At 43.4% G+C, this 24,352-nt stretch overlaps 2 protein-coding genes across 3 annotated transcripts in view; both read left to right on the top strand.

Moving 5' to 3' along the window:
- Positions 1-502: 502 nt before the first annotated feature.
- Positions 503-15,665, top strand: wipi1 (WD repeat domain, phosphoinositide interacting 1). Its single transcript, XM_076032485.1, has 13 exons — positions 503-894; positions 3,464-3,546; positions 5,516-5,682; positions 5,972-6,068; positions 6,256-6,353; positions 8,278-8,370; positions 8,469-8,539; positions 9,877-9,984; positions 10,826-10,990; positions 11,085-11,192; positions 12,755-12,888; positions 13,485-13,585; positions 14,871-15,665. The coding sequence occupies exons 1-13, from the start codon at positions 806-808 to the stop codon at positions 14,916-14,918; spliced, it is 1,362 nt and encodes a 453-aa protein (XP_075888600.1). The 5' UTR covers positions 503-805; the 3' UTR covers positions 14,919-15,665.
- A 4,131-nt stretch (positions 15,666-19,796) lies between these two features.
- The window catches only part of slc16a6b (solute carrier family 16 member 6b), a 12,513-nt gene continuing 7,957 nt past the window's right edge, over positions 19,797-24,352 (top strand). Inside the window, exons 1-4 of one of the 2 annotated variants that reach the window (XM_076032501.1) lie at positions 19,797-19,912; positions 19,992-20,109; positions 22,819-23,073; positions 23,308-23,451. In XM_076032501.1, coding sequence (XP_075888616.1) covers positions 22,842-23,073; positions 23,308-23,451 — 376 coding nt within the window. In that variant the 5' untranslated portion in view covers positions 19,797-19,912; positions 19,992-20,109; positions 22,819-22,841. Of the gene's footprint in view, positions 19,913-19,991; positions 20,110-21,736; positions 21,896-22,818; positions 23,074-23,307; positions 23,452-24,352 lie in introns of those variants that run through there. The other variant, XM_076032500.1, reaches the window with a different exon arrangement.

Below are 24,352 nucleotides of genomic sequence, written 5' to 3'. Positions count from 1 at the left end.
AAAGGCTGTGGTGGGCATCGTTCGTACGGTTATCGGTGAGAAAACTTTCAATAATCAAAAGTCGATTTTGTTCAGATAGTTGTTGATTAGATAGTTGTGGTTAATTACCTCAAGTATCTTTTCACGTACTTTATCTCTATTTAAAATATGTTCATAATACACATCATCAGCCAGAAAACAACACAAAACTACACATAATGTACAGCAAAACACATCGAGCGCAACGGGGTGAAGTAGAAATAAAATGTAAAGCAACACAATTGACATAAATGTAGATACAATGTAAAATAATACACAACTTAATGCACAAGTGGCGACTCAAAATAAGTAATTTTACTGAACAGTTAATAATCGCGTAAAAGCAGTCTATGACATAAACAAAGCCTATGCTTCACGAGCTGCCAATGAAAAACACGCTATCATGTGTCCAGCCAATCAGAGCGCAGAACGCCAACAACACAGCTTCGCTGCCAACCAATCACGTGAGGGCGGAACGGCTCGGCTCAGTCAGCTGTTCTTGTTTTGCTTCTGTTTTTTTCCTCCCTCGTCTTCTTTTTCCTTTACCCTGCCTCTCATGCAGAAAAGAATCGCGTTCAAACTTCAACACAAGGATCGGTTCGAAGCGGAGCTAAACCCGTCGAGCAGCTCTGCCCAGCGCCGGCCTGCCTGCCTCGGAGGTCGCTCTCGGTAACACTATTTCTCCCAAATTGGAACCGTCTTCCGCCGACATCGAGCGAAAGGGCGAAGCCGATCCCAGGCCTCCGAAGCAGGGCGGTGGGAGGGAAGGAGGTCGCTGGGAGTCGGGATGGAGAGCGGAGAGGGAGCCGGCGGGCCTGGCGGACCGGACGGACCGGGGCCGGAGTTCGGCTGCGCTTCCTTCAACCAGGACTCCACGTAAGCCAGCGAATAGAAGGAGTAAAAAAAAACAAACGATAGTAATAGTCGTGACGATGAGAATGTTCATGCTACTCATTGAGCGAACGTATCTGTGAGGGTAGCCATGGTAGCCATCGGTCGGTGCTCTGACAGAGTCGCGGTGAAGTAGTCTGGTAAAACGGGGCAGGTGTTTCCCGAACGAGTGCAGCTGCAGCTGCATGAAAACTCGTGCAAATTAAACAGGTTGTCAAAACGTGTGGACTTAAATGGGCGGCACTGTTCGAGAGATGAGTAATTTCTTCCGAGGCGGTTCGCGAAAATAGTCTTGGTGATGTCACAGTAATGTAGGCAGGGCTTTGTGACCGCTACGCTGGCTCTCAGCAGACACTAATAATAATAATAATAATAATAATAATAATAATAATAATAATAATAATAATAATAATAATAATATGGAAGAGTGTGCAACCAAATTTGCTGTCAACAATTTGAAGCTTAAAAGAACATAAAAACATCCTTTGAATTATGTCATGATAAAAGTAGCAAATTAAATGGTCCACATTCAAAAAGTTTATTGCAAACCCAACAAACTTGTACTTTGGGAACCTTAATGGACCATCGTCTGAATATTTGGTGTCTGGCTATCCAAGCTCGTGTTCAAAGAAAGATCTTTGTGGAATCCCACAAAGATTATTTTTTTCCCTCTTCTTCTTCTTCTTCTTCTTCTTCAAGAAGAAGCAGAATTGGAACGCCAAGATGTTCCTTCAGTCACAGTAGAGCTCTGCATAATTATTTGTGGATGATCAGTAGAACTTCTCCCAGTGATTTGCTCAAGGGCTGCTCGGTTCTCTAATTATAGAAAAGATCTAGAATCCGAGATACAAGTATTCTAGAAAAACAAAGATCTTCCAATTATACTGAGGATTTTACCAGGTCATTTAATCAACATCGTAACAAGCTGTAATTACAGCGTGATGCTTTGTGTTTTGTTCTACCTAGTTTGTGCAGAAGGCCTGCTCGGGACGTGTTAAAATTGTTACGCGATCCGACATAAGTGGAGGATCCTGGAGAAGACTCAAGACTCTCTTGGGCTGGGAGCAGTTCTCTGCCGTGGCCTCAGGGCTTTGTGTTTCTGTCTTCAGGACACAACTAAGTCGCTCCCTCTGCGCGGTGACTCACTTACTACATACTAAAAAGAGTATAAAAAAAACATGGTATTTAGAACTCAAAAAGTGGAAGATGAAAGACTGTGACGTTTTTAATAGCATAGGTGCAAATATGCTGCTTTTACTGCAGCACTGCAGGTTTTCTTCTGCGGCACAGGATGAGACAGAGCAGGAATGCAGAGATCTCACAGTATGGAGTGGAGTCACAGGTAGCCATTAAAAAAGATGACTGCCTTTAAAGATCATCCTTTTGACCTGAAACATTCTTTTTTCTCCAAAAAATGATATCTATATAAATTTATATCTGTAGCATATAAGCACATCATTTGTTTTTGGACCTCCTGCTTTAATGTCACATCTCTTCTTAAATATGGAAAGAAAAAAAAAAGTGACTTTTTTCTTCAGCAGTTTTTGTTGTTGGTGGCATAATTTGAAATTGCACACACACTTGTCCACTGCTTTCCATGACTGGTAATCCAACGTTGTCATCCATCAGCGTTCAGTATAGTTTGCACTTGGTGATTACTGCAGACGCAGTGAGGTAACCGGCCCTGCCTGCAGATGAACGTTGAGGCTGAGCATGAAGTGTTTGAAGATGCGTCTTTCATTTTCAGTTGGATTTGCAAACAGGATGTTGAGAATGCGAGAGGAAGACCACATAGAGCACCTGGGCCCCCCCTGACAACACAGTACAAATCAAACAATTTTCTTTTATTTGCGTGTTCACAGACTTCTTGACTGAAACGATTCAAGTTTTTAAACATTTTGAATCCCACATTATTCATCATGCAGTCCCATAATGCCTGAATGTCAACGCTTCTTTAAACGTGCTGGGAGCCAATGAGTTCCCAAGCCAAGTCTTGAGTTACACACGACATGTCATACAGCTGACCTTTCCGAGTTAATCTTTCAGTTGAATAAATCGATTTTTACTGTGTGACGTTTCCCTCTAAAGTGTAATTCCAATCTTCGCCACTCAGGGGCAGTCTGAAATCAATCTGAAAGTCAGCTCTTCCATACTTATCTTCATTTCATGTGCGCTTCAGTCAGCAACGTTCTTAAATTGTGACATCTGTGTCCCCTGTCAACTGGGATTTGATTTGGACTGAACACTAGATGTCACCCCAGTCTTATTGGTGACATATGTGTTGTAATAACGTGCGTGTGCGTGCGTGTATGTGTATGTGTGTGTGTGTTACGAAAATGTGTTGTGTAAATAGTTCATATTTGTGTCCCAAGGAGTCAAGGATGCTACAGCTATCGCTAGCTAGTTTCTATCAGCTCTGGCTAGCTAGTTTCTGTTATTGGTGACCATATGTGCTGTAATAACGTGTGTGTGTGTGTGTGTGTGTGTGTGTGTGTGTGTGTGTGTGTGTGTGTGTGTGTGTGTGTGTGTGTGTGTGTGTGTGTGTGTGTTGCAGGTCACTGGCTGTGGGAACCAAGACTGGCTACAAGCTGTTTTCTCTGACCATGGTGGAAAAACTGGACTGCGTTCATGAGAGTGGTCAGTATGTTGCACGTCGGTGTGGGCTAAACAATCGTCTGCATTGAGTAAATAATTACTTTTCAGCTGGAGAAGGGCTTATGACTACAGGCTACTTATTTCCAAGGTGGCTCAACATGCAATACGGTCCATTCAAGCTGGCGCTGTGAGACACACCGCATGTCGTATTGCACACGCGATCCAAGTCCCATTTTCTACTATGTGACAGCCAGTCGCATGCCACTGCTCAGTCAGACACCAGTAGAGTCGTTCAAACTAACCTCATAGCTTTCTTCAGCATGCTGTTGGCTCACTAGGCTTCCCCACGCCCTCTCTAAATTATAGACTGGCAAGTCTATTGAGAAAGGTATATAATATGAGTAAAGGAATATAATAAAAGATATATAATGTGGTATTAAAGGTATATGATATGAGTATATTGAGATATATTGATTGAGGTATTGACAATATATATTGAGGTCTGGTTATCAAGTGGCTTTACGGTCCACCTGTAGTCATGCAACAAACAAGTACAAAGTGTTGATGAGAGACAGATACAGTCTGTCTTTCATCACTTTTAGCTTGGTATGCCAAAACTCGCATCCGCTCATTGAACACTGATACCTCCCAATGCCTGTACCGTATGTGGAAGCTCTGTGACCATGAGGCGGCATTGTGGCCATCAAATTTCTGTCCCCTTCCAAACATGTGGCAGGTACATTATAGTGTGAGAGGATTTGATGATTGGGGAAAGAAAATGTTTTCGTTCCATTCACTCGACAAAACTCGGCCAGCGCATTAGTGCGACGCCGAGTTACTTTTGTCAGGATAGGTAGATCTCAAAATGAGTTTTAATTCACGCACAGCTGTCACACAGATGTCTGATGAAATCAGCAATCAGTCCATTAAAAATCCTTATTATATTAAAAATGAATGAATAAAATCCAGGAAAGATGGCATCTGCCGTCAATGCCAGGAAAGCAGGGGTCCTCCAAAGGCAGTTTGGCACTGTTTTTGGTCACATGGCGACAAGTTGGTCATGAAAATACAAGGACTACTTTATTGAGTGGGCAGAAGGAATTGATCAAATTCCTAATTTGAGAGGACTGGTTGGAGTCACGCGACATGCACGTGTGTGGAGGGGATTCTGCCGAATCAGCGTCTGGCCTCAGAATATGAGCTCACTATAATTGAGATGTTTGCGTGCAAGCAACATGAATCACCGGCTTCTGCGGAAGGAATTCTCTGTGCTTCTATACAGAAGTGGCGTTTGCCTCGGCAATGACACCACCGAGAACCACATCACAGCACCGACTGGACTGCGTTCGGTTATATTTGTAGACTGGATGGCAAGACAAGGCCGGGTTGGCTATAATTACACAGCACACGTGGCTTTCGGCGACAGTCTTCATGGCAGCAAGAAAAAGAAGAGTTTCATCAGCGAAGCTTGTTTAGTCTACAGTCTGTGGCGTCACATCTGGTCTCCCGGTTGCTGTGCAACGTTGTCTTCATGATGATAATCTGACATGGTTTCCAACGAGAGCCAAACACTGTTGACCATTTGTGTTATGTCATGATTATATGATAACTATTTTAGATCATTTCTGTCATATACAAGTCAATAGACCTCTACAAAATGCGTACCTACCCTTATGGTGTAATATTCTCTTAAAAAGCTTTGATCGGCTTCCTGGTACAACTGAGGCCTTGTTGTAGCTACCTTAGATGTGGAGCTACGTTCTGGGTCACCTCTTCAGTGTGGAGCTCTGCACGCTTCATATTTGACCAGATGTCCCAAGGGAGCTGCCGATGGCCAATACAAACAGAGGAACGGCAAGTTCCACCAAAGAGTCATACGTTTCCCCAAGGGAGGAGGACAAACCTCCCAAGACAACTAGAACTGCCTCAATTGTTCGACAGGGACATACATGCATGTGGACCAAAAACTGACACGAGGTATTGATCACCGACTGTTCTTTGTCCCCGGCAGAAACTCCTGATGTTTACATCGTGGAGCGTCTTTTCTCCAGCAGTCTGGTAGTTGTGGTGAGCACCGCTATGCCGCAGCGCATGAACATCTACCATTTCAAGAAGGGGACGGAGATCTGCAACTACAGTTACCCCAACAACATCCTCGCTGTCAAGCTCAACAGACAGGTAAGCCGGGCCAGCCTCCCTGGAGGACCGGACGCCGAGGGGCGTTCTTGCCAGATGCTGCAGGTCAGGGTTCTCTGACCATCAAATGAACTTTCCCAAACAGAATAAAACATGAAAGAAGCCAATGATAAAAAATAAAATCGGAGGTCTCATTTTGTACAATTCTTTTTTTTTACAGTCATCATGTAAGACCAATTCAGAGCTCATGATGTAATACGAGCAGAATGTCCCGGCTTTGAATCGCAGACGCTTCTGCTGGCGTTGCAACATGGTGTGCTGTGTTTTTCAGAGACTCGTGGTGTGCCTTGAAGAGTCCATTTATATTCACAACATCAAAGACATGAAGCTGCTCAAGACCCTTCTCAACACTCCATCCAACTCCTCAGGTAAGAGAGGAAATTGTGAAGGAATCAGCAAGCGTTCATTGTGATAAGCTCTGAGTCCTAGTAAACACCCAGTTTATTTGTTTATTGCTCCCAAAAGAGAGGCTGCTTTAATTGTAAAAACTCTGTAGGACATACTAATACTACACTAACACGATACTTTTTACATGATTTCATTTTTACATTACAGGTCTCTGTGCTCTTTCTACCAACCATTCCAACTCATACGTGGCGTACCCTGGCAGTGCCACCATTGGGGAGATCATAGTGTACGATGCCAATAGCTTGGTGAGGAAACATTCATCGTATACATTAATGATACTGACTCCCCCCTGAAAAAGTGATTTGAAATGTCTCTAAATGTGTTTGTTGTGTGTGAATCTATAAAACTGTGGGGGGGGGGGGGGGGGGGGGGGCCTTTAGCCACAGAAAGACAGAATGCATGAAGTGTGAATGAGAGGGACCTGAAGATGAAGATGGGGGATTTTAAGTACACAGGGTCAACAGTAACAATAACACTAAACACATTTATGATGAAATCAAATAACAGAATAAAAGAGCAAGGCAGCCACAGGCTGCATGAAAGGAAAGGACAGTGACATCATCATGGAAAGAAATCTGATTTGAGAAGGTGGTCAGAACACAACAGAGACCAATCAGTATCAAAAGGAGCAACACTTCTCATGTCAGCAGTAACGATGGAGCAGTGTTTCTAAACGCAGAAGTGAAACAAAAGCCAAAATCAACCAGACCAAATTTTGGAACAAGGACGCTAGCTGCTCATCTGAACATAATGTACAACAGTGGTTGGTTTCCCAGTGACCTCGTGAGGTCTATGTTCATCCCTCACCCAAAGGAGGCATCGGCCTCGTGAGCCTCCTCTCAAAATGATCACTATCGAATGCAACATTCATTTTTAGGAGTCATGTGAAGGTCAACAGAAGAAAAACAATACTTGTTCTTGTGTCTCACTGATTACAAACAACAAAGTAGTACAGTGAAACGTGAAGCAATAATAATCCAGACGCTAAAGGGCATAAACATAGATAGGTAAGATTTACAAAGGATAGAATAAAAAATCTCTATTGGCAACAAAGTGCAGCAGTGCTATCAAACAACAGAATTGGAGACGAACGAACAATAAAACAGCAGCTCAACCGTTACCTGACTTGTTCCCTGTGTACAGTGAAAACATGATGAGGTGCATAGAGGGCTCACAAAGAAAACCACATAGATACAAAGTCAACATGACCCCCTGCAGAAGACACCATGCTGACAGTGAAGAACTGTGAGGAAAAACTTTCAAACCATAGTGTGTCATCCTAACAGAGGACCAGAAAAAACCCCAATAGAGAACAGTGTCAGATGTGTGTCAGTAAGAATTAAAGCAAAGGTGTTTGATTTATTGATTGTTTGTTTTAAAAATAGAGAAGCACAGTACAGAGAGCAGAGGAACTGGACATGTCACGACAACACAGAGGCAAAGGTTTTATGAGCAGCAGACGCGTCATGCGGACGTCACAGCAACAAACTGAGGAAAAGACAGCAGATCAAAACGTCAAGCTTTTCTTTTGGAAGTGACCAGGAAGAATCGGGAGCCGTACCATGACTTTAAAGGTCCACTGTGTAATATTTGGCTTCATTTATGATTTTTATATTGGTAAAAAAATGAAATATTATATCCTGCCCATAAATACATTTATAAAAGTCAATACTAATTTGGTTTTCCTACCCTTAGAACGATTCTCGTACATATATATAAGAACACCCATAGTTAGTTGCCATCTTGCGCCACCATATTTATAAAATCCTGGCATACTAAGGAAGCCTGGTGTGGACAATCCAGCTGCCTGACATCGCATTTCATATTTAGAGTGAGTGCTTGCGTCCTCAAATAAACCACTAAAGAAGATGGACGAGGTATCCAGGTTTTGGTGCGCAGGCCACCGTAGCTCACTGGCAAGCTCAGGTGAGGGAGGGGTAGTGAGAGAAGTGCAATCTAAAATGTGACCACTTGATGTCTTTGTTTCTTCTTCCAAATCTCCATATATTACACACTTAACCTTTAAAGCAACCAGTCATTGTGAGACTATCAGGATGTTTCAGCTTTACCTTTGAGAATGTCCGAGGCCATCTGAGCTCACAATCAGTGAGATATTGAGTGACGGTTCTCTGTTGTCTCTTGTCACAAAATCCGTTTGATTTGTTTCAGAACACAGTTACAATGATTCCGGCTCATGACAGCCCCTTGGCAGCTCTCACCTTTAATGCCTCAGCCACCAAACTGGCCAGTGCCTCGGAGAGGGTGAGAAGCGCCGCGGACGTCCCACCCACTCACAAACAAACATGCTGTGCAATCTGAGTTTGTTTCAGTCAACGCCTGAGTGACTGTCTGTCTTACAGGGCACCGTCATCAGAGTGTTCTCCATTCCCGATGGCTCGCGCCTGTTCGAGTTTCGCAGAGGAATGAAGAGGTCAGAGTTTAAACATATCTAATAAGATATGCATTGAAAGATTAGAAGATTTTAGTTTTAGTTTTTTTTTAGGGGGCGAGGATGGGGGTGTGGATTTTGGACTAAGGGTCTCCTTTCCAAGTTAGCCAGTGTGCTATTTACCTTTGGAGACCATGTCAACACATTTCATCCTGTCCTCCCAGTTTAGCACAGGTAGCTGATGGTCGGCTAGCACAAGTCAATGGTTTCTGCTAGCCTGCCAACAGTCTTACTTACCCTCTCCACAGAACACCTGAGGAAAGTAAATTCTAAAGGCAATGTAAATGTCTGTGTTGATAGAATAATGTTAGAAATAAAAACCATATTTTGAAGGACCGGTTTCCCAGCAGTGGCGGGATTTTACTTTGCTCTGGTTGGGAGTAAGAGCAATAATATCAGTCCACTGCTGCAGTAGCCAACTACCAACTGCAGGAAGTATCTATCTATCTATCTATCTCTGCTCCACTGCTGCAGTAGTCAACTACCAACTGCAGGAAGTATCTATCTATCTATCTATCTATCTCTGCTCCACTGCTGCAGTAGTCAACTACCAACTGCAGGAAGCATAATTACATTACTGCTGAGACACTCGTCCCTCAAAATGCAATACATTGACATCAGTAGTCTGGCATGTAGTTTATTTGATGAAATAAACCTTGGGTGTACTGTGGAGTAGATAAGATTGTTTTCACTGACAGGCTAGCAGAAATCATTGACTTGTGCTAGCCTAGCACTAGCAAACACTGCTCAACTAGAAGAACTGGAAGAAACATGAAACGGTTGAAACGGTCTCCATTGATAAATAGCACACTGGCTGACTTGGAAATGAGGTCCTATGTCCAAAATTCAAAAAACAACCCCCTTTAAAATGCAATTTATGTAGAAACCTTTGTGTCTCTATGCACTCGAAGCGCATGAGCAGCTGTTTTTTTTTTTCTAAGTTGGCTAACTACGTCCAAAATTCTGAACAATCCCTTGAATCTGTAGGCTGCTTCTGACACAGGCTTCAGCTAATTGGCTACATAAAGGGGCCCTTTTATGACCATTTCCAGATTATTGCCATTAATAAATTAATTTTGCCGGTCTACTTTCAAGAACAAGGTTTGTTTGCTCGAAAACTCCCGAGTTGCAGATGTAAAGCATTTCTCTCACTCAGTCAGAAGAGACTGTTTTGACTCTGCTTCCTCTCTTTCTGTTTGTAAGGCCCCTTTCAACGTCTTTGAAATTGATTCTGAATGAATATTCTTTTAAGCGCTATCTCACTTCTGCTCTCTGGTTTCAGTGTATGCAGTGTCTGATTAGGTCTGGGTGTTTTGCAGGTATGTCAACATAAGCTCACTGTCCTTCAGCCATGACGGCCAGTTCCTCTGTGCGTCCAGCAATACCGAGACAGTGCACATCTTTAAACTGGAGCAACAAGGACCAAGGTACACGTACTCTGGTGTGCTGCGCACACGATCTTAGCATGAAATGTTTGGAATGAGTCGACAGAACAGGGCTCACCAAGCTTTTTGAACCTGGAAGCTACCGTGTGGGCACTCAGTCATACAAAGGGCAGCCAGTTTGCTACACTCTTCTGAAATGCGACATTTTATTTAGTATTTTTTTATTAATGATACTCATCGATGTGAAGACGAGCTCTCACAACACTTATCAACAAAGACTTAACACGTTAGGATACAGATAATTGCAATATTCAGCGCTTCATTTAATCTCAGCAATTGTGTTCATTTTCAGATTATCACTTCAACAACATGCAATAGGGAAAATGTCCCTTTTTCACGATTTGCCATGCTGACAAACCCTTTTAACCAATCAGAAACTATGTTGCACATGTTCCCACCCACACATTTGTGTTTGCAGTTCTGCATTTGTAACCAAATGTAATCTGTTGTTGCATTGCATGAACACACTTTTGAATTGAACATAGTTTTTAAATGTTCACCGTCACTTTTCGAGACTTTATTTATAATATATTTTTGATTATTTTATTTTTAAGATATTGTCATTTTCCAATCTATATAAATGCAAGTGTGATTATGAAAGAACAGCAACGGAATAAAATACCGTTTTCATAAATTGTAATAAATCGTAATTAAAATTACAATTTTAAGAGCACAACTCGGAAAATAGATTAGGCCTGCGGGCGACTCATGTGCTCCTTTGGATGGGCGACCTGGTGTGTCCGCGGTCACCGTTGTTGCGATAGAAGATCAACCGTGAAGCTTAGTGAACCTGCACTGAGAAGACCTTTCACTCCTCCTGCAGCGGAGAGGACGAGGCTGCCACGTGGACGTCCTACGTCGGGAAGATGTTCTCGGCAGCCAGCAGCTACTTTCCTGCTCAGGTTTCTGGCATGATGAGTCAGGACCGGGCCTTCGCCACAGTTCATCTTCTCACATCCGGCCGGAAAAACGTCTGCACCCTGACTATGTGAGCTGCTGAGTTACACAGTAATGTGTGTGTGTGTGTGTGTGTGTGTGTAGGACGTTTTAACCTGAGACGTTTCCCACCTTTTCCTTCCAAGGATGCAAAAGCTTCCACGGCTGCTGGTAGCCACAGCGGATGGTCACCTGTTCATCTACAACGTGGATCCACTGGATGGAGGAGAGTGCACGTTGGCCCACGAGCACAAGTGAGTTTACAGGCCGGTATCCCAACATCCTCTGTCTGCTCGCAGTGTCTATTCAGATGACGGCGAGCTTGATTTTTACCAATGGTAAATGAATGTGAATTGTGGGGTGAAAAAAAGTATTTGGACAGCCCATGCATTTGCAATATATTGCGACGTGTAAATCACTCTTCGAGTCTTTAAGCGTGTTTCTTTTAGTACAGTCACCCACATATTATAAGGCCCCATGCTACACACCCAGGGATTCATCCATCCATCTTCTATACCCGCTTATTCCTATTCAGGGTCACAGGGGTCTGCTGGAGCCTCTCCCAGCTGTCTTAGGGCGAAGGCAGGGCGACACCCTGGACAGTTCATCGCAGGGCCACATAGAAACAAACAAACATTCACACTCACATGCACACCTACGGACAATTTAGAGTGTTCAATTGACCTCACACGCATGTGTTTGGAGTGTGGGAGGAAGCCGGACAACCCGGAGAGAACCCACTGTACCTTTTCAGTGTAAAGAAAATATTTATTTATTCAGAAATCATGCAACAGTGGCAAAAAAAAAAAAAACTATCTTGGTGGAAGCCAGGGAGAACATGCAAACTCCACACAGAAACCGTGTCGCCCCACACCCAGGTACAAGTACACAAATTCAGTTTTTGATATTTTTTTACTCGTCCGTCTGATTAAGTCACACCTTTTGAGACTCAAGAAAAACTGCTGCATAAAATCACATAAATCCTGTCCCAGAAACAAGTTTATGGATTTTTTTAAAAAAATTTTTTAAATTGAACAGAGTCTGTCTGGTATTACACACAAAGCATGACACTAGACATAACAAGGTAATAAAGGTAACAAATAAAGTAAAAAGGGTAAATCCTAACCCACTCATCCTTCCTGTAAACCCTCCATAACAGATTTGGCGAAAAGTATCATTTCTGTTTGTGAACCAAAACATTAATTATTCGACACACGGCAATAAAAGGCCTAATGAATGTTTATGTGGCTTTGACTGGGGCTCGGGAAAATTCGGCTTGTAATCAGCCGGTGCAATCAGAAATAATCAGCAATGAGGGTAAATGATCTTTTAATTCAAGTTCGTTTTGGCACCACTCAATATAATTCACTTTGATTGTTGACATTTTTTCGGTTGTTTTCATACAGACTCCAGGGAAGCAGGTATGCATGATTGATAACAACAACAATATTAACAATTAAAAAAAAAAAAGCAAAAAACTATAAAATCCTGCAAATCAGTTACAGTATTTTTCTCAGTTCTCCTGAATCCGCTGATGAGGCCTGTGAGACCTGTGATGTCTGCAGGATGAGAATTGCTAAGGAGCTCTTGAACAGACCTGCAGTTTGCTTGGCAGATTTCCGTTGAGTTGTGGGACATTTTTAAAGAGATATTTGAACATTCTGGCAAATGTCCCCAGAAACATTTTTATAAACATGAGTCAAATAATCAGCACCGCTGGAACTGTATGACGTGTTCCCCAGATTTGCGGTTCAAACAGACATATTTCCAAGTTGTCGTTTTTTTTTTTGTCCTGATAATGTTTCACTTTGTTCAGGCTTTTTGAAGACGAGGACCAGAGTGAAGGAAAAGATTCGGAGGGAGAGGTCCAGGGGCGGCCACAGGTCTTTCCATCCTACGCCGCGACAGCTGCCTTACCGGCCTCTGGTCCCGTCACTGCAACCCTCACTGGTGGGTAGACGGTTTATTTGCCTGGAAGTGACGTGTCTGCGCAGATTGGTTCAGGCTGTCCCATTTTTATTTATTTATTTTTTTACAGTTTTTATGACTTTGTCTCTGAAAAAGTCAATGACATCGGAGAACTGGTCCAAAAATAGCTGGCGTGTCGCTGATAAGGCCGACCACCTGCAAAAAGAACATCATTTATTTGCTTACAACTCATGGTTAGGAACACAAAAGTCCTCTTATTCAATGGCTAATTAGTCTGGATCTTCAAGAATAAGTCGCCAGTCGTTTATCTACAGTGTTACATTGTCACAAGTCGTAATCCTGCGATAATGTGATAATCATTTTTGCTATGTCAAAATAGCGTACTGTAAAAACCTGTGTCATTTTATGAAACCTGTCCGTATGCACTCAGAAAGGAATACAGCTTTAATCTAATCACAATAATAATGATCACGCCTGTTTGTCCTCAACTCATCACATCACAATGTGTTTATAAACAAGGCGATTGTGTTGCGTCAGGGCAAACTCTACCAAGGCTGATGGCCTATTTCTTTATTTCTTTCTTTTCTTTTCTTTTTTATTATCGCTGTTCCACCCAGGCTACTCCGAGGACGGCGGCGTCAGAAAAGGTGAAATCATTCCGGAGCACGAGTTTGCCGCTGGACCAATCTGCCTGGACGACGAGAACGAGTTTCCCCCTGTGAGCATGCAGAAGTAGCCGCTAGCCGCGTTGCCTTGACAAACTGGTTTAAGTTGCACTTGTGCGACATAAGATTTCACTTTGACACACGACATCGATGCGGACGATACGTTTTTTTGTAGGAGAATAATGTACACTTGTTTTGTTTTTCTAGCAGGGGTTATTTGAACTGTTTATGTATGAAACGCCAACGTGGCTGAGCCTCGGGTCGCAGCGGTTGTTCAGAAAACCTGTCATTTGTGGTACTGTTTTTCGTAGAAGCGAGGGGGGGGGGGGAATTCTGTCGCGCAAAAAGCATTCATGCCATCCAATTATAATGAACCCAATTCACGACATTGCAGCATTCTTCAGAGCAAGTAAAAAAAAAACATTTCGATGGAGAATTCATGTATTTATTGTGATGGCAGCTTAGCGTTCACCTGCAGCTGCCGCCAAAAATCCAAGACCCCTTTTCAATTATATTTCCATCTATAAGATAATTGGCCGGTCAAACAAGCCGCGTTCTTTCCAAGTCATATTTTGATCTCAGGGGCTTCCACTGTGTTCCATTACTCTGGACTTCCTCACTCTTTTATACTTTCGAACAAGACGAGTCTTTCCCCCCTGGTAATGGGAACACTGCAACACTTCAGCTTAGAAATATCGATTCAATCCCCGAGCTGTGACTGAATCATTCCTTTAACATATGGGTTGTTCAACAATGGGTTTGCTAGACATGACCAGTTTAGATTATATATTCAAAGATGCCATGCATGTGCCTTTTAAACAGTATTTACTTTTTTATAATAGATAGATAGATAGATATATAGATATTGTTTCTATTGGTCTTTATATATTACTTGTTGGTTCTATTTTTTAGATTCCGGAAACTAAAAAACTGACATACAACATAGCTAGGCTTCGCGCTTTGTTAGCTGTTTGACTGTTAAAAAAAAAAATAGCTGAGTAACCAAACTGTAATCAATCCTTATCAAAGTATATATACATATATACTGTGTGTGTGTATATATATATATACTGTGTGTGTGTGTGTGTGTGTATATATATATATGTATATATATATATATACATTGCACATATAAGGTTTGAATATGTTTTGCTGTGGCTGAAATAAAATACAAAATATTTCATTAGATGACAGGCAGCCATTATCCTGAAAGACTTTCAATGCTTTGTGTGTGTGTGTGCCTGATGTGTTCTACTGGTTGCCTTGAAAGCAAACCAGTGAAGTGCATTTGACGAACCTGCAGACGCACTAACAACGGCTGTTCATGTGTTTTGGTAGATTAATTGGTGCCGCGACGGGACTGGAGGTGGCCAGGGGAGGCGATGATCATGAGTTGGTAGAAGACTTAAAGTGGGATGGACAGAAAAGGAGACTTTTAGGGTGCCAATGCCTTTTCTTTTTTTTCTTTTTTTTTCTTTTTTTCTTTGTAGTATCAGAGAAATTTACAAAAATGTTAATATTAACAGGTGGTAGATGGATAAAAAAAAAAAAATAAATAAACAGGAAGTAAATGTAATTTTGAGATTTAAGAACCACAAACTGGTCTCTGCGTTCAAAGGGTTGTGTTTGAAGTCCACTTGTGATTTTTTTTTTTTTGACAAACCAGTAGGGCTGCTAAACTCCCTCCATGCCAACGTTGATCAGCTCCGAAAACGTCAGCATGAGCTGAGGGGACTTTCATGACGTGCATGCTGGGTCCAGAAATATAACCACAATCGTCATAGCTTTATTACTTGACACGTATTTAACGGAGTTACATCATTGTAGCAACACTTCTGTTTGTCTTTTGTCATCCTTATGTCCATTATAGGGAATTTAATTGTCTCCATTTTTATTCCATATTGTATTTTTAGTGCTTTGACATGTATACAAATATCTCTGTGTATGCCTCCTGGATACTTTCCTGAAGGCGTGTATGTACTGTATCTTTTGTCTTTGCCCATTATCATTTCTGAACGGGCAAAGTCTTATAATTGCACAAGACCAAAAAAAAAAAAAAAAAGAAGAAGAAGAAAGAAGAAGAAACATGAAATAAACTTGGGTTGCAGACTGAGAGCGCACCTATGCAAAACACTTTGGTCTTCTCTGACTTATTTCATCCCCTCCAACCCTTTTTCGAGGAGTTGATGACTCTGAACAACCGTCCAGATAAGATGTGCCGACGAGACCGTCTCGTCAGTCCAGGAAGGACTCCGGTCAATCATTCCACCACGCTTGTTCCTGCCAGGAGCTCGCACCAACCCGTCACAGGAGATAGCGACGTTGCGTAACTTGCGCTATGTTGTCAATAAAGCATGACCTAATCAGCGATCGAGGCGCTGGTAGATTTTAAAAAGCACGAGACCAACGAGAGCGAGGAGCTCGGTAACGCACAGAAATTGGTTGTATAGCTTAAAAACCACGAATCTAAACAGCCCATTTAGTACCTGGTTATACTGGTTATTTCTGCTTAAGTGACATGGCAAATAATTAACCTACACACACTATAGGATATTTGAAATCACATTTGCTCTTTTCAGGTAAAGCATCTTCAAGCACACCAGACATTTGACCTTGCATGTGTAACTCATCATCTATCCAATTAACTGGAAGAACCGCTGACGGCAAAATGCCAGTGGTGGAACCTATATGTAAATATCTCTATATCTGATGTTGATATGAGTCACCACTGCCCTTATCAATCACCAAGTCTCATTAGCCTGTGGTGGGTTTGTGATTCTGGGTAGTGTATCGAAATGCTGAACAGCTTTTCTTTGACACTGGGTTACGTAATCACAAAGTGTTCTGACAAACACAGACACTGCCAGCGGCCTGCCAAGATCACTGACATATTTGTTCTTGGCAAGATCACTGACATATTTGTTCTTGGTTACTCAACTTTTGACAAACAGTTTCATACATACACGCGGCATTTTTTATTTTATTTTATTTTTTTTAATCTTTTTAATATCAAAAGCCCATTTTTGTGGAAATGGAATTTTAATTTTGCTCACTGAAATGCTTCATAATGATAATCTGTGAGTGACCTACTTTCAATCTCAATAAACAAAGTCTTAGGATTGTGTTTTCTAATGAATTTACAGGACTTAAAGCTAATCTGCCTTGACTGTGTGCAGTTCAGTCATTCAACTCTTCACACTTTTGCCACACGTTCTTGTGTGTGAGAGATTACAGTTTGAAAAGACGGTTGAATTTTAACTTTACTGAGGTGAAAATGCAAATTCATTCATTTTATCTGGAACAGTTGAATAAGTTGAAAGTGGAAACCCCCTTGAGTGTTGATAACGTTTCCAGTGAAAGGTTCAAAAGCCCCTTTGTAAGATTAATTACACATTGAAATAAAAAAAAAATGTTACGAACTATTGACATAAAACCTTACACGGTGGCGCAGTGGTTAGCGCTGCCGCCTCACAGCAAGAAGGTTGTGGGTTCGATTCTGGGGCCCGGGCCTGGGACCTTTCTGTGTGGAGTTTGCTTGTTCTCCCTGTGTCTGCGTGGCTTCTCTCCGGGTTCTCCGGCTTCCTTCCACACTCCAAAAACATGCATGTGAGGTCAATTGAACACTCTAAATTGTCCGTAGGTGTGCATGTGAGTGTGAATGGTTGTCTGTCTCTATGTGGCCCTGCGATGAACTGGCGACTTGTCCAGGGTGTCACCCTGCCTTCGCCCTAAGACAGCTGGGTGAGGCTCCAGCAGACCCCCGTGACCCTGAATGGGAATAAGTGTGTATAGAAGATGAATGAATGAATTAATTAATGAATATTAACATACCTAATAAGTGTTTATTTGTAATGTTCCTCCAGTCTCAGCTCAATTAAAATGTGAAAGAACCTGCTTTGTGTTTGCGTTGAAGGCAGGACATGTGCTCCTCTGTCACTACCACAGTGTTCAAATCAGGTCGGAAATTGTTCCGAATGCAGTGACGTCTAGGTTGCTTCCGGGTACTTCTGCCGCTGTCTGCAGTGCTGTAGTGTAAATTTCTCATGTAAAGATGCAGGAGACTTCGCACTTTTGTAACACTGAAAAGATGAATTTTAAAGACACTGTAATTACTTTAGTAAACAGAATATGGAAACTCCCTGAATGTCACTTGTCTCAAGTGAGTCCAGTAATTGCTTCTTCTTCTTTTTTATTTATTTTTTTCGTTATTTTCATTCATCAATTTTCAGTGACATGCCTTTTAATGTCAGTCGTGTCAGTGTTTAGACTCTGTTACCAATGATAACTTTCAAAATAAATTTCTGGTTGGCTTGGGGTAGCCAAAGGCTGAATGTTTCAGTCAATAATAATACTTGTAGCACAATACACTGCATTTACCTCACTGATGACTCGCACACTGCCAGCAGTAGTAGTCGTCTGCAGGTCAAAGATGAAAGCCAGGAGGACAAGGCCTTCCACTGCAAAGCGTGCACGCCGTTGAACTTCCTGTGGCTTGTATAAAAAAAAAAAGTTTGTGCTAAGTAAACATAATAATTCCACGTTATTGTTATGCCTTTTCACCACGTGTCCCTTTATCAGCATGACCTATGGCTGCCTGACCATTATGTAACCAGGAAGATAAACAACCTAACCTGCTGTAATGCCATACCACAGGTTGAAACGGCGACGCTGTTGGAATTCAAAAGTAAATGTTCCTGAGGGAGAGATCAGGTGACGGAACGGACGCGCATCTGAGTAGAGTCTTTTCAGTCAAAATACTGTATAGTACAGAATATGACTTGGGACGTAGTATGCATGTTTGCAGCAACAGTTTAAACATCACTCCGTCATTGCAGAGTCGGCTGCCACCTGTCCACACTAATTAATCTGGTTCCAACAATGAATGGTATTTCGCACAATGGATCTGTGTTACATACTAGAAGGTTAGACATCTTCACAATAGTGTTTTATTTCTAATGCCTGCTCTGAGTATATTGAATTTAAAGCTTGCTGCATTTGAATTGCAAATTGGTTCCCTGACTACATCCAAGATAAAAATGTGGGAAAATAGCTGCTGTGACACTGTATTGTCACCAGAACTGATTGGCACACAGGTCACGTTCTAACCCCCTGATTGCTTCTCCCTTTTCTGAGCTGTTGTTTGGTATCTACTCATATTTACAGGGCTGGATCTTCGCTGGCCACCCCTTTGACACACCCCTGTTTGTCGAACTTGAAATGCATTCCAAGTCAGTGCAGCTTCAATCATTCCACCAACTCACAACAAAGCAGGCACGGCGGCAGAAGAGGTAAGTGACGATACATCATACAAACGCTCAATTTTAAGAGAAATATAAACATAAATGGAAATATGAATGGCTAAAAAACAAAAAAGAAAAACATAATGTGGCCAAGTTAGGACTATATCATTGTGGATTATAACCTTATCTGTGAGTTCAGCTGCGAGCCATGTCAATCCTCTCATGATGTTTCTCCCTGATGGAACTTCTTCCAAGGCAACTCAGCTGTTGTCCAGGATATGCAATCACGTGATTGATTGACACAAGAGGTTTAGAACACTTTGCCTTTAAGACCTACAATCTGTTTACTGGCTATTGTTATCCGACTGCTTAGAGACAGATCTGAAAGGCATGACGAGATTAACTCTTATTGTGAAAGTTGTTCACAATCATTTTGTGTGGTGGAAACAACTTCCCCAGATGTTTCTCCCGAAACCTCTGTTTTGCGTTGTACACGTGCGTCACATTTCCTGTATTGTGCGTGATGAGAGGTAGAATGTAACCGACAAACACTCTTTAGTTTATTTTTTCATTAAGACGATGCGTAATGTTTTACGTATTTTTTTCCTTTTGACCCTGTTTGGTTCACACACACACACACACACACACACACACACACACACACACACACACACACACGCACGATGTTACTTCTCAACTGGAATAAACCTGTTCATCCCAACCGTAGAAGTCGTGGGCGCGCACTCATGGATAAATACACACGCGCCAGACAGTGCAGATGGTGCATCAGAAGGTTGCGGTCTGGCGACGACAACGTGCTTTGTCGCGTGAACAACTTCTCGTTTGACATAAACGTTTAAACACTGTCTGTCTGGCACTCAGAGAGAGAGAGAGAGGGACAGACAGACAGACAGAGAGACAGAGTGAGACAGACAGAGAGACAGGCAGGCAGGCAGACAGAGAGAGCGAGAGATGGGAAGCTTCTCTCACCGCGGCTTGGTCATGCACGAGCAAATTGCGCGCTCGCGTTTGAATACCGGCTTGAGCCGGTAAAGGGCTGCCAAGGCAGCCGGGAAATGTTTGATCGTTGTGGACAAACGATGCTGCTGCCGGTAGGTGTGGAGCGGAAGTAGAGCAGGTGTAGGTACAGCTCCCGGCCCGCTAGAGAAGATTTGTTTTATTTATTTATTTATTTATTTTTATTTTTTACTACTTATAGTCACCGCACTGCGATATTTAAAACCACACGACGATGACATGACTACGTGAGACCAACGCAGCTTCGAGGAAGGCTGCTTATTTATTTTTTTCCCCAACCAGTCTGGTCACCCTTGCCGGTAAGTAGCTAAAAATACGTCGACTCGGGTGCTCGTGACAGAAGGATGCTCTCGGCGACAGCCAGCGCAACTGGCAACCGCTTCCCCCCCCTTTTTTTTTTTCTTCAAACGGATGTTGAAACTCTGAACGCGGCGCGTTCTTCTCTCATACTAACACCACGTCCGTTTGACTTAATTTACTGACGAGGTGTTTTCTCGACAAACCGGCGAAAACGTTAACGCAAGAGAGCCATTTTATCTTGTCAACGAGGGGGGATGTGGGTTTCACTGTTTTAGTTGTGTCAAAATTAACAGCCGGCGTGTAAAACACGAAGAACCTTCCGGTCGTGCAACGTTAACGGACAGTGGGAGGTCTTGGCTGCTTTGCTGCGGTGGGTGGGAAACCCCAGAGATGCTGCTGCTGCTGCTGCTGCTGCTAGCACGTTGACGTCATTTCTCCGTCCTCCGCTGCACTGCGGTCCGCACCGGCTGCCTGTCCCGGGGTCTCCCTTCGGGGCGAGGCTTTTAAGACATTTGTTTGTGCCATGTGGTCACCAACAATGGTAGCCCTCAAGGAGAACGTTAGTAGCCCGCAGACCTGTTCGGGGGAAAAAAATAGCACAAGTCGTTGAACAGCGTCTTCTTGACATCGTGTGATGTCATTGTTGATAACTATTCGAGAACTCAATACCGTGGCCAGTGTCTTTACATTGATCCGTATCATTAACACTGATACTACTACTACTACTACTCAGTAGAGAGTAGCAAACTGGTTGGACCTTCACATGACTCAGGAGCCATGAAGCAGTCCTCAGGTTCTGAACACTTCGCTCCCTGACTGCCTTAATCCGTCTTGAGGAGATTAAAGGAGTGCAAGCTCTCTCTTTGGGTCTATTTTTTTTTTTTTTTTTTTTCAGAGCGGGGCCGCTGTGGTTGTATTGAATGTACAGACCAGGCATGGGCAAGCTTTGGCCCGGGGCCCATATGCGTCCCGTTAAGATTTGTAATCCCGCCTTGACAAAAACCTGACAAAATTACATTAATAGTAAGTAAGTCATAAAATAGATGTTTTTAATCAATTTTTCCGCCCCAGGTGTTTTAAGAGTCCTTTCAATAAAGAGCTGAATACTGTGGCGCTTGAAAGACACATTTCATTTCAACGCTTTTGTTCATTTTCAATCAAAATCAAGCACACGTGTCCTTCATATCCCAGAATAGATTTTTTTTTCCTCCTATGAGGCGGGCCACCAAAGCACTCCATCCATCTGCTGCTGCTCCGGCTCTTCTGTCACATTTTAGAACCCATTGTGGTCCCACCTGTCAAGACGTTTGCCCACCCCCTGGTTCAAACTATCTGGTGTCAGGGTTCGGCAAACGTTTTGACAGGTGGGACCACAGTGGGTTCAAAACTGTGACCGGAGGGGGCCGGAGCAGCAGCAGATGGATGGAGTGTTTTGGTGGCCCGCCTCACAGGGGAATGAAAAATACTTAAAAGCACACGTTTTCATAGAAACATGCGCTTCAATGTCAAATTGAACAAAATCAAAGCCACAACACAATGTCTTTGAAGCCCCACAGTATTGAGCTCTTCATTGAACTGACTCTCAAACCCACTCGCTCAAGTACGGCTGTTTTATGGGCCACATTTGCTCCCTGGGCCATAGCTTGCCTATGTCTGATCAAGGTCTTCTGGGAGAACAACGGTCAGATGCGTCCACAAAACGGTCACGTTATGCGCACTGTGCTGGAGGGCTGCGTCGCTCTGTGGTCTCCAGGAAGTCCTGTCGCGGGGGAAGCGTCTCTATAGGTGGGCCACACATTGCCAACGTTGTGTTATTCTCTCATCCTTGCAGTTCCTGCGCAAACCAATCAGCCCCCTCTGTCTCTCTCTCTCTGTCTCTCTCTCTGGGTATCCTAGAAATCGCCGTTTTAGCGCACTCTGCTGGACAAAGCGAGAAGTGAGGTGTTCGCAGTCGTGAATTTTTAGAATAAGGTCGACAAAAAAAACAAACCCAGCACGTTGTTATTATCAGTCTGGCTTGAATGATGTCATGCCGAGTCAACAACATTGTGCCGCGCATTCACAGCTATTTGTTTGTTCTCCTGATGCGTCATCACAAATGAACGAGACTAAAGTCGGATTGGAAACGCTCTCGGAACTCTGCACTCCTCAGACTCAGAGTTTCCCCCCAGGGTGGCACTGTGGCTGTGCGAGATATCCAATCCCAATCGGCCTTTTGTGTTGTGCGGGTTGCCAGACGCCATGCCCGAAATGATGGACGTCATTTCGGGCGTGGCGGTCATTTTCATTCAGCTGTAACTGTCTTGATTGTCAAGTTTGTCCGATTGAAGAGAGAGATAAAAAAACAAACAAAATCGTGTCACTAAAATTTCAGACATTAAAGCAGAAAAAAGTGTAAAAATTACATTTTAAAAAGGCATTTGAGTTGTTCGGTCTGAAACGACTGCATCGTGGGTTGCAAGGATGTGAACCAGTTGGCCTGGACACTGACTCATTGACTGCGGCTTCAGTTGTGACGCAAATTACTTTGTCCGCAGCAGAGCTAATTTGTCTGAGCGGCGTCTTTGAGAAGCTCCAGGCCTCGTTGTCCTCGTCTCCTCTTTTCCATTAAGCAGTCACAACTCGTGACGCTGAAATGGTGCGCGGCTTTTCTCACCACTCAATTCACTCCAATGTCGAAATCGGCTGTTTTTTTTTTGTCCCGTTAGCTGCCAGAGGACCTCCTGCCGCCATGCGGATGCCAAGTTCCCGGCACTGCTGGGGTCCAAATGTTTACCCGGAGGTGCCCGAGGGTGGCTGGGGCTGGGCCGTGGCTGCCGCCTTCTTCATGGTGGAGGTCTGCACCTACGGCACCATCAAGAGCCTGGGCGTGTTTCTCCAAGACCTCATGGATGAGTACGGAGAAAGCAACAGCCGCGTGTCGTGGATCATCTCCATATGCGTCTTCATCTTCTCCTTCACCGGTGGGTCTCCTCCTGCCTAGGGTTTTTTTTATTTTTTTCCAGTTTCACTAAATCTGTCATCTCGACTTTGATAGTGTTTTAGTTTGCAGAAGTTTATTTGCACAAACCAGCTCTCGTGACTTTCAGTCAAGCGTGTGTAGTCACTATTTCGGGACCAGTTACTGCAGCGAGTGATGAGATCATCGTTGGGTGGAAAAACACCATCACTATAGTGTCCTTCCTCTCTCACCGTAGCCCCCGTGGCCACCATGCTGAGCAACCGCTTCGGCCATCGTCCCGTGGTGATGATGGGAGGCTTCCTCATCAGCCTGGGAACCTGCAGCTCCGCCTTCACCAACTCCATCAACGACATGTACATCACCATCGGCATTATTTCAGGTGCTTGTGAAAAAAAAGCCACGCCAAACCAACAAATGTCCGAATTGTGCGCGCAGCTCTTTGAATCCCTCCATCAAACTACCATTTGCAAACGCTCACACGTATGGACAGTTTAGAGTTGCCCGGCTTGGCCCAACGCTTATGTCAGGGGTGTCAAACTCACTTTTGGTTCAGGGGCCACATGGAGGAAAATCTATTCCCAAGCGGGCCGCACCGGTAAAACCATGGCATGGTGATAATAACGTACAAATAACAACAACTTCTAATTGTTTTCTTTGTTTCACTTGGTTCGTCTTCTTTGAGCACTCTGCATCAGTGTTGCCAACTCCTCAGTAAGGAAAGTCGCTATTGGCTGTCCAAAAAGTCACTGGGCGTGGCCAAAAGACGTCATCGTCTAATTCGCATAATTGACAATTTGCACTTGATCGCAACGTAACAACACCAGGAAAAGTCGCCAGAGTTGTCGCTAGTCGCTTTTGACAAAAAAAAAAAGTCGCTATGGGAGAATAGGGACTTTTTGGGGGGAGAAAGTCGCCAAGTTGGCAACACTGCTCTGCATCAGCTTTGTCTGTTTCGACAGAGACATTCTGGGGCAATGAGGGTAGCCAATAGGAGACGTGAGTGGATTTGCTCAGCCCCAGTATTGAGTTTGTTTGCGAAGCAGAAACGATATTGCGACACCCAGTGGACACATTTGGAACAGCACTCTCTTTCACTGAAAAATTGCAGTTTTTATATTTTTTCGAAATCATCTCGCGGGCCGGAAAAAAAAAACAGTTTGCGGGCCTGATCCGGCCCGCGGGCCGTATGTTTTGACACCCCTGGCTTATGTCCTTGGAGGGGGCAATCAGAGAAAACGCACACAGACCCCAAAATCTGTGTCTTTGAAGCCCCACGGCAT

Source organism: Nelusetta ayraudi, unplaced genomic scaffold (genome assembly GCF_046127955.1).
Source record: "Nelusetta ayraudi isolate G7.1 ecotype Tasmania unplaced genomic scaffold, CSIRO-AGI_Nayr_v1 ptg000034l, whole genome shotgun sequence".
In the NCBI taxonomy this organism is placed as follows: domain Eukaryota; kingdom Metazoa; phylum Chordata; class Actinopteri; order Tetraodontiformes; family Monacanthidae; genus Nelusetta; species Nelusetta ayraudi.
The sequence above is the reverse complement of the archived record's forward strand: the minus strand, read 5'-3'. Positions and strand labels throughout refer to the sequence as shown.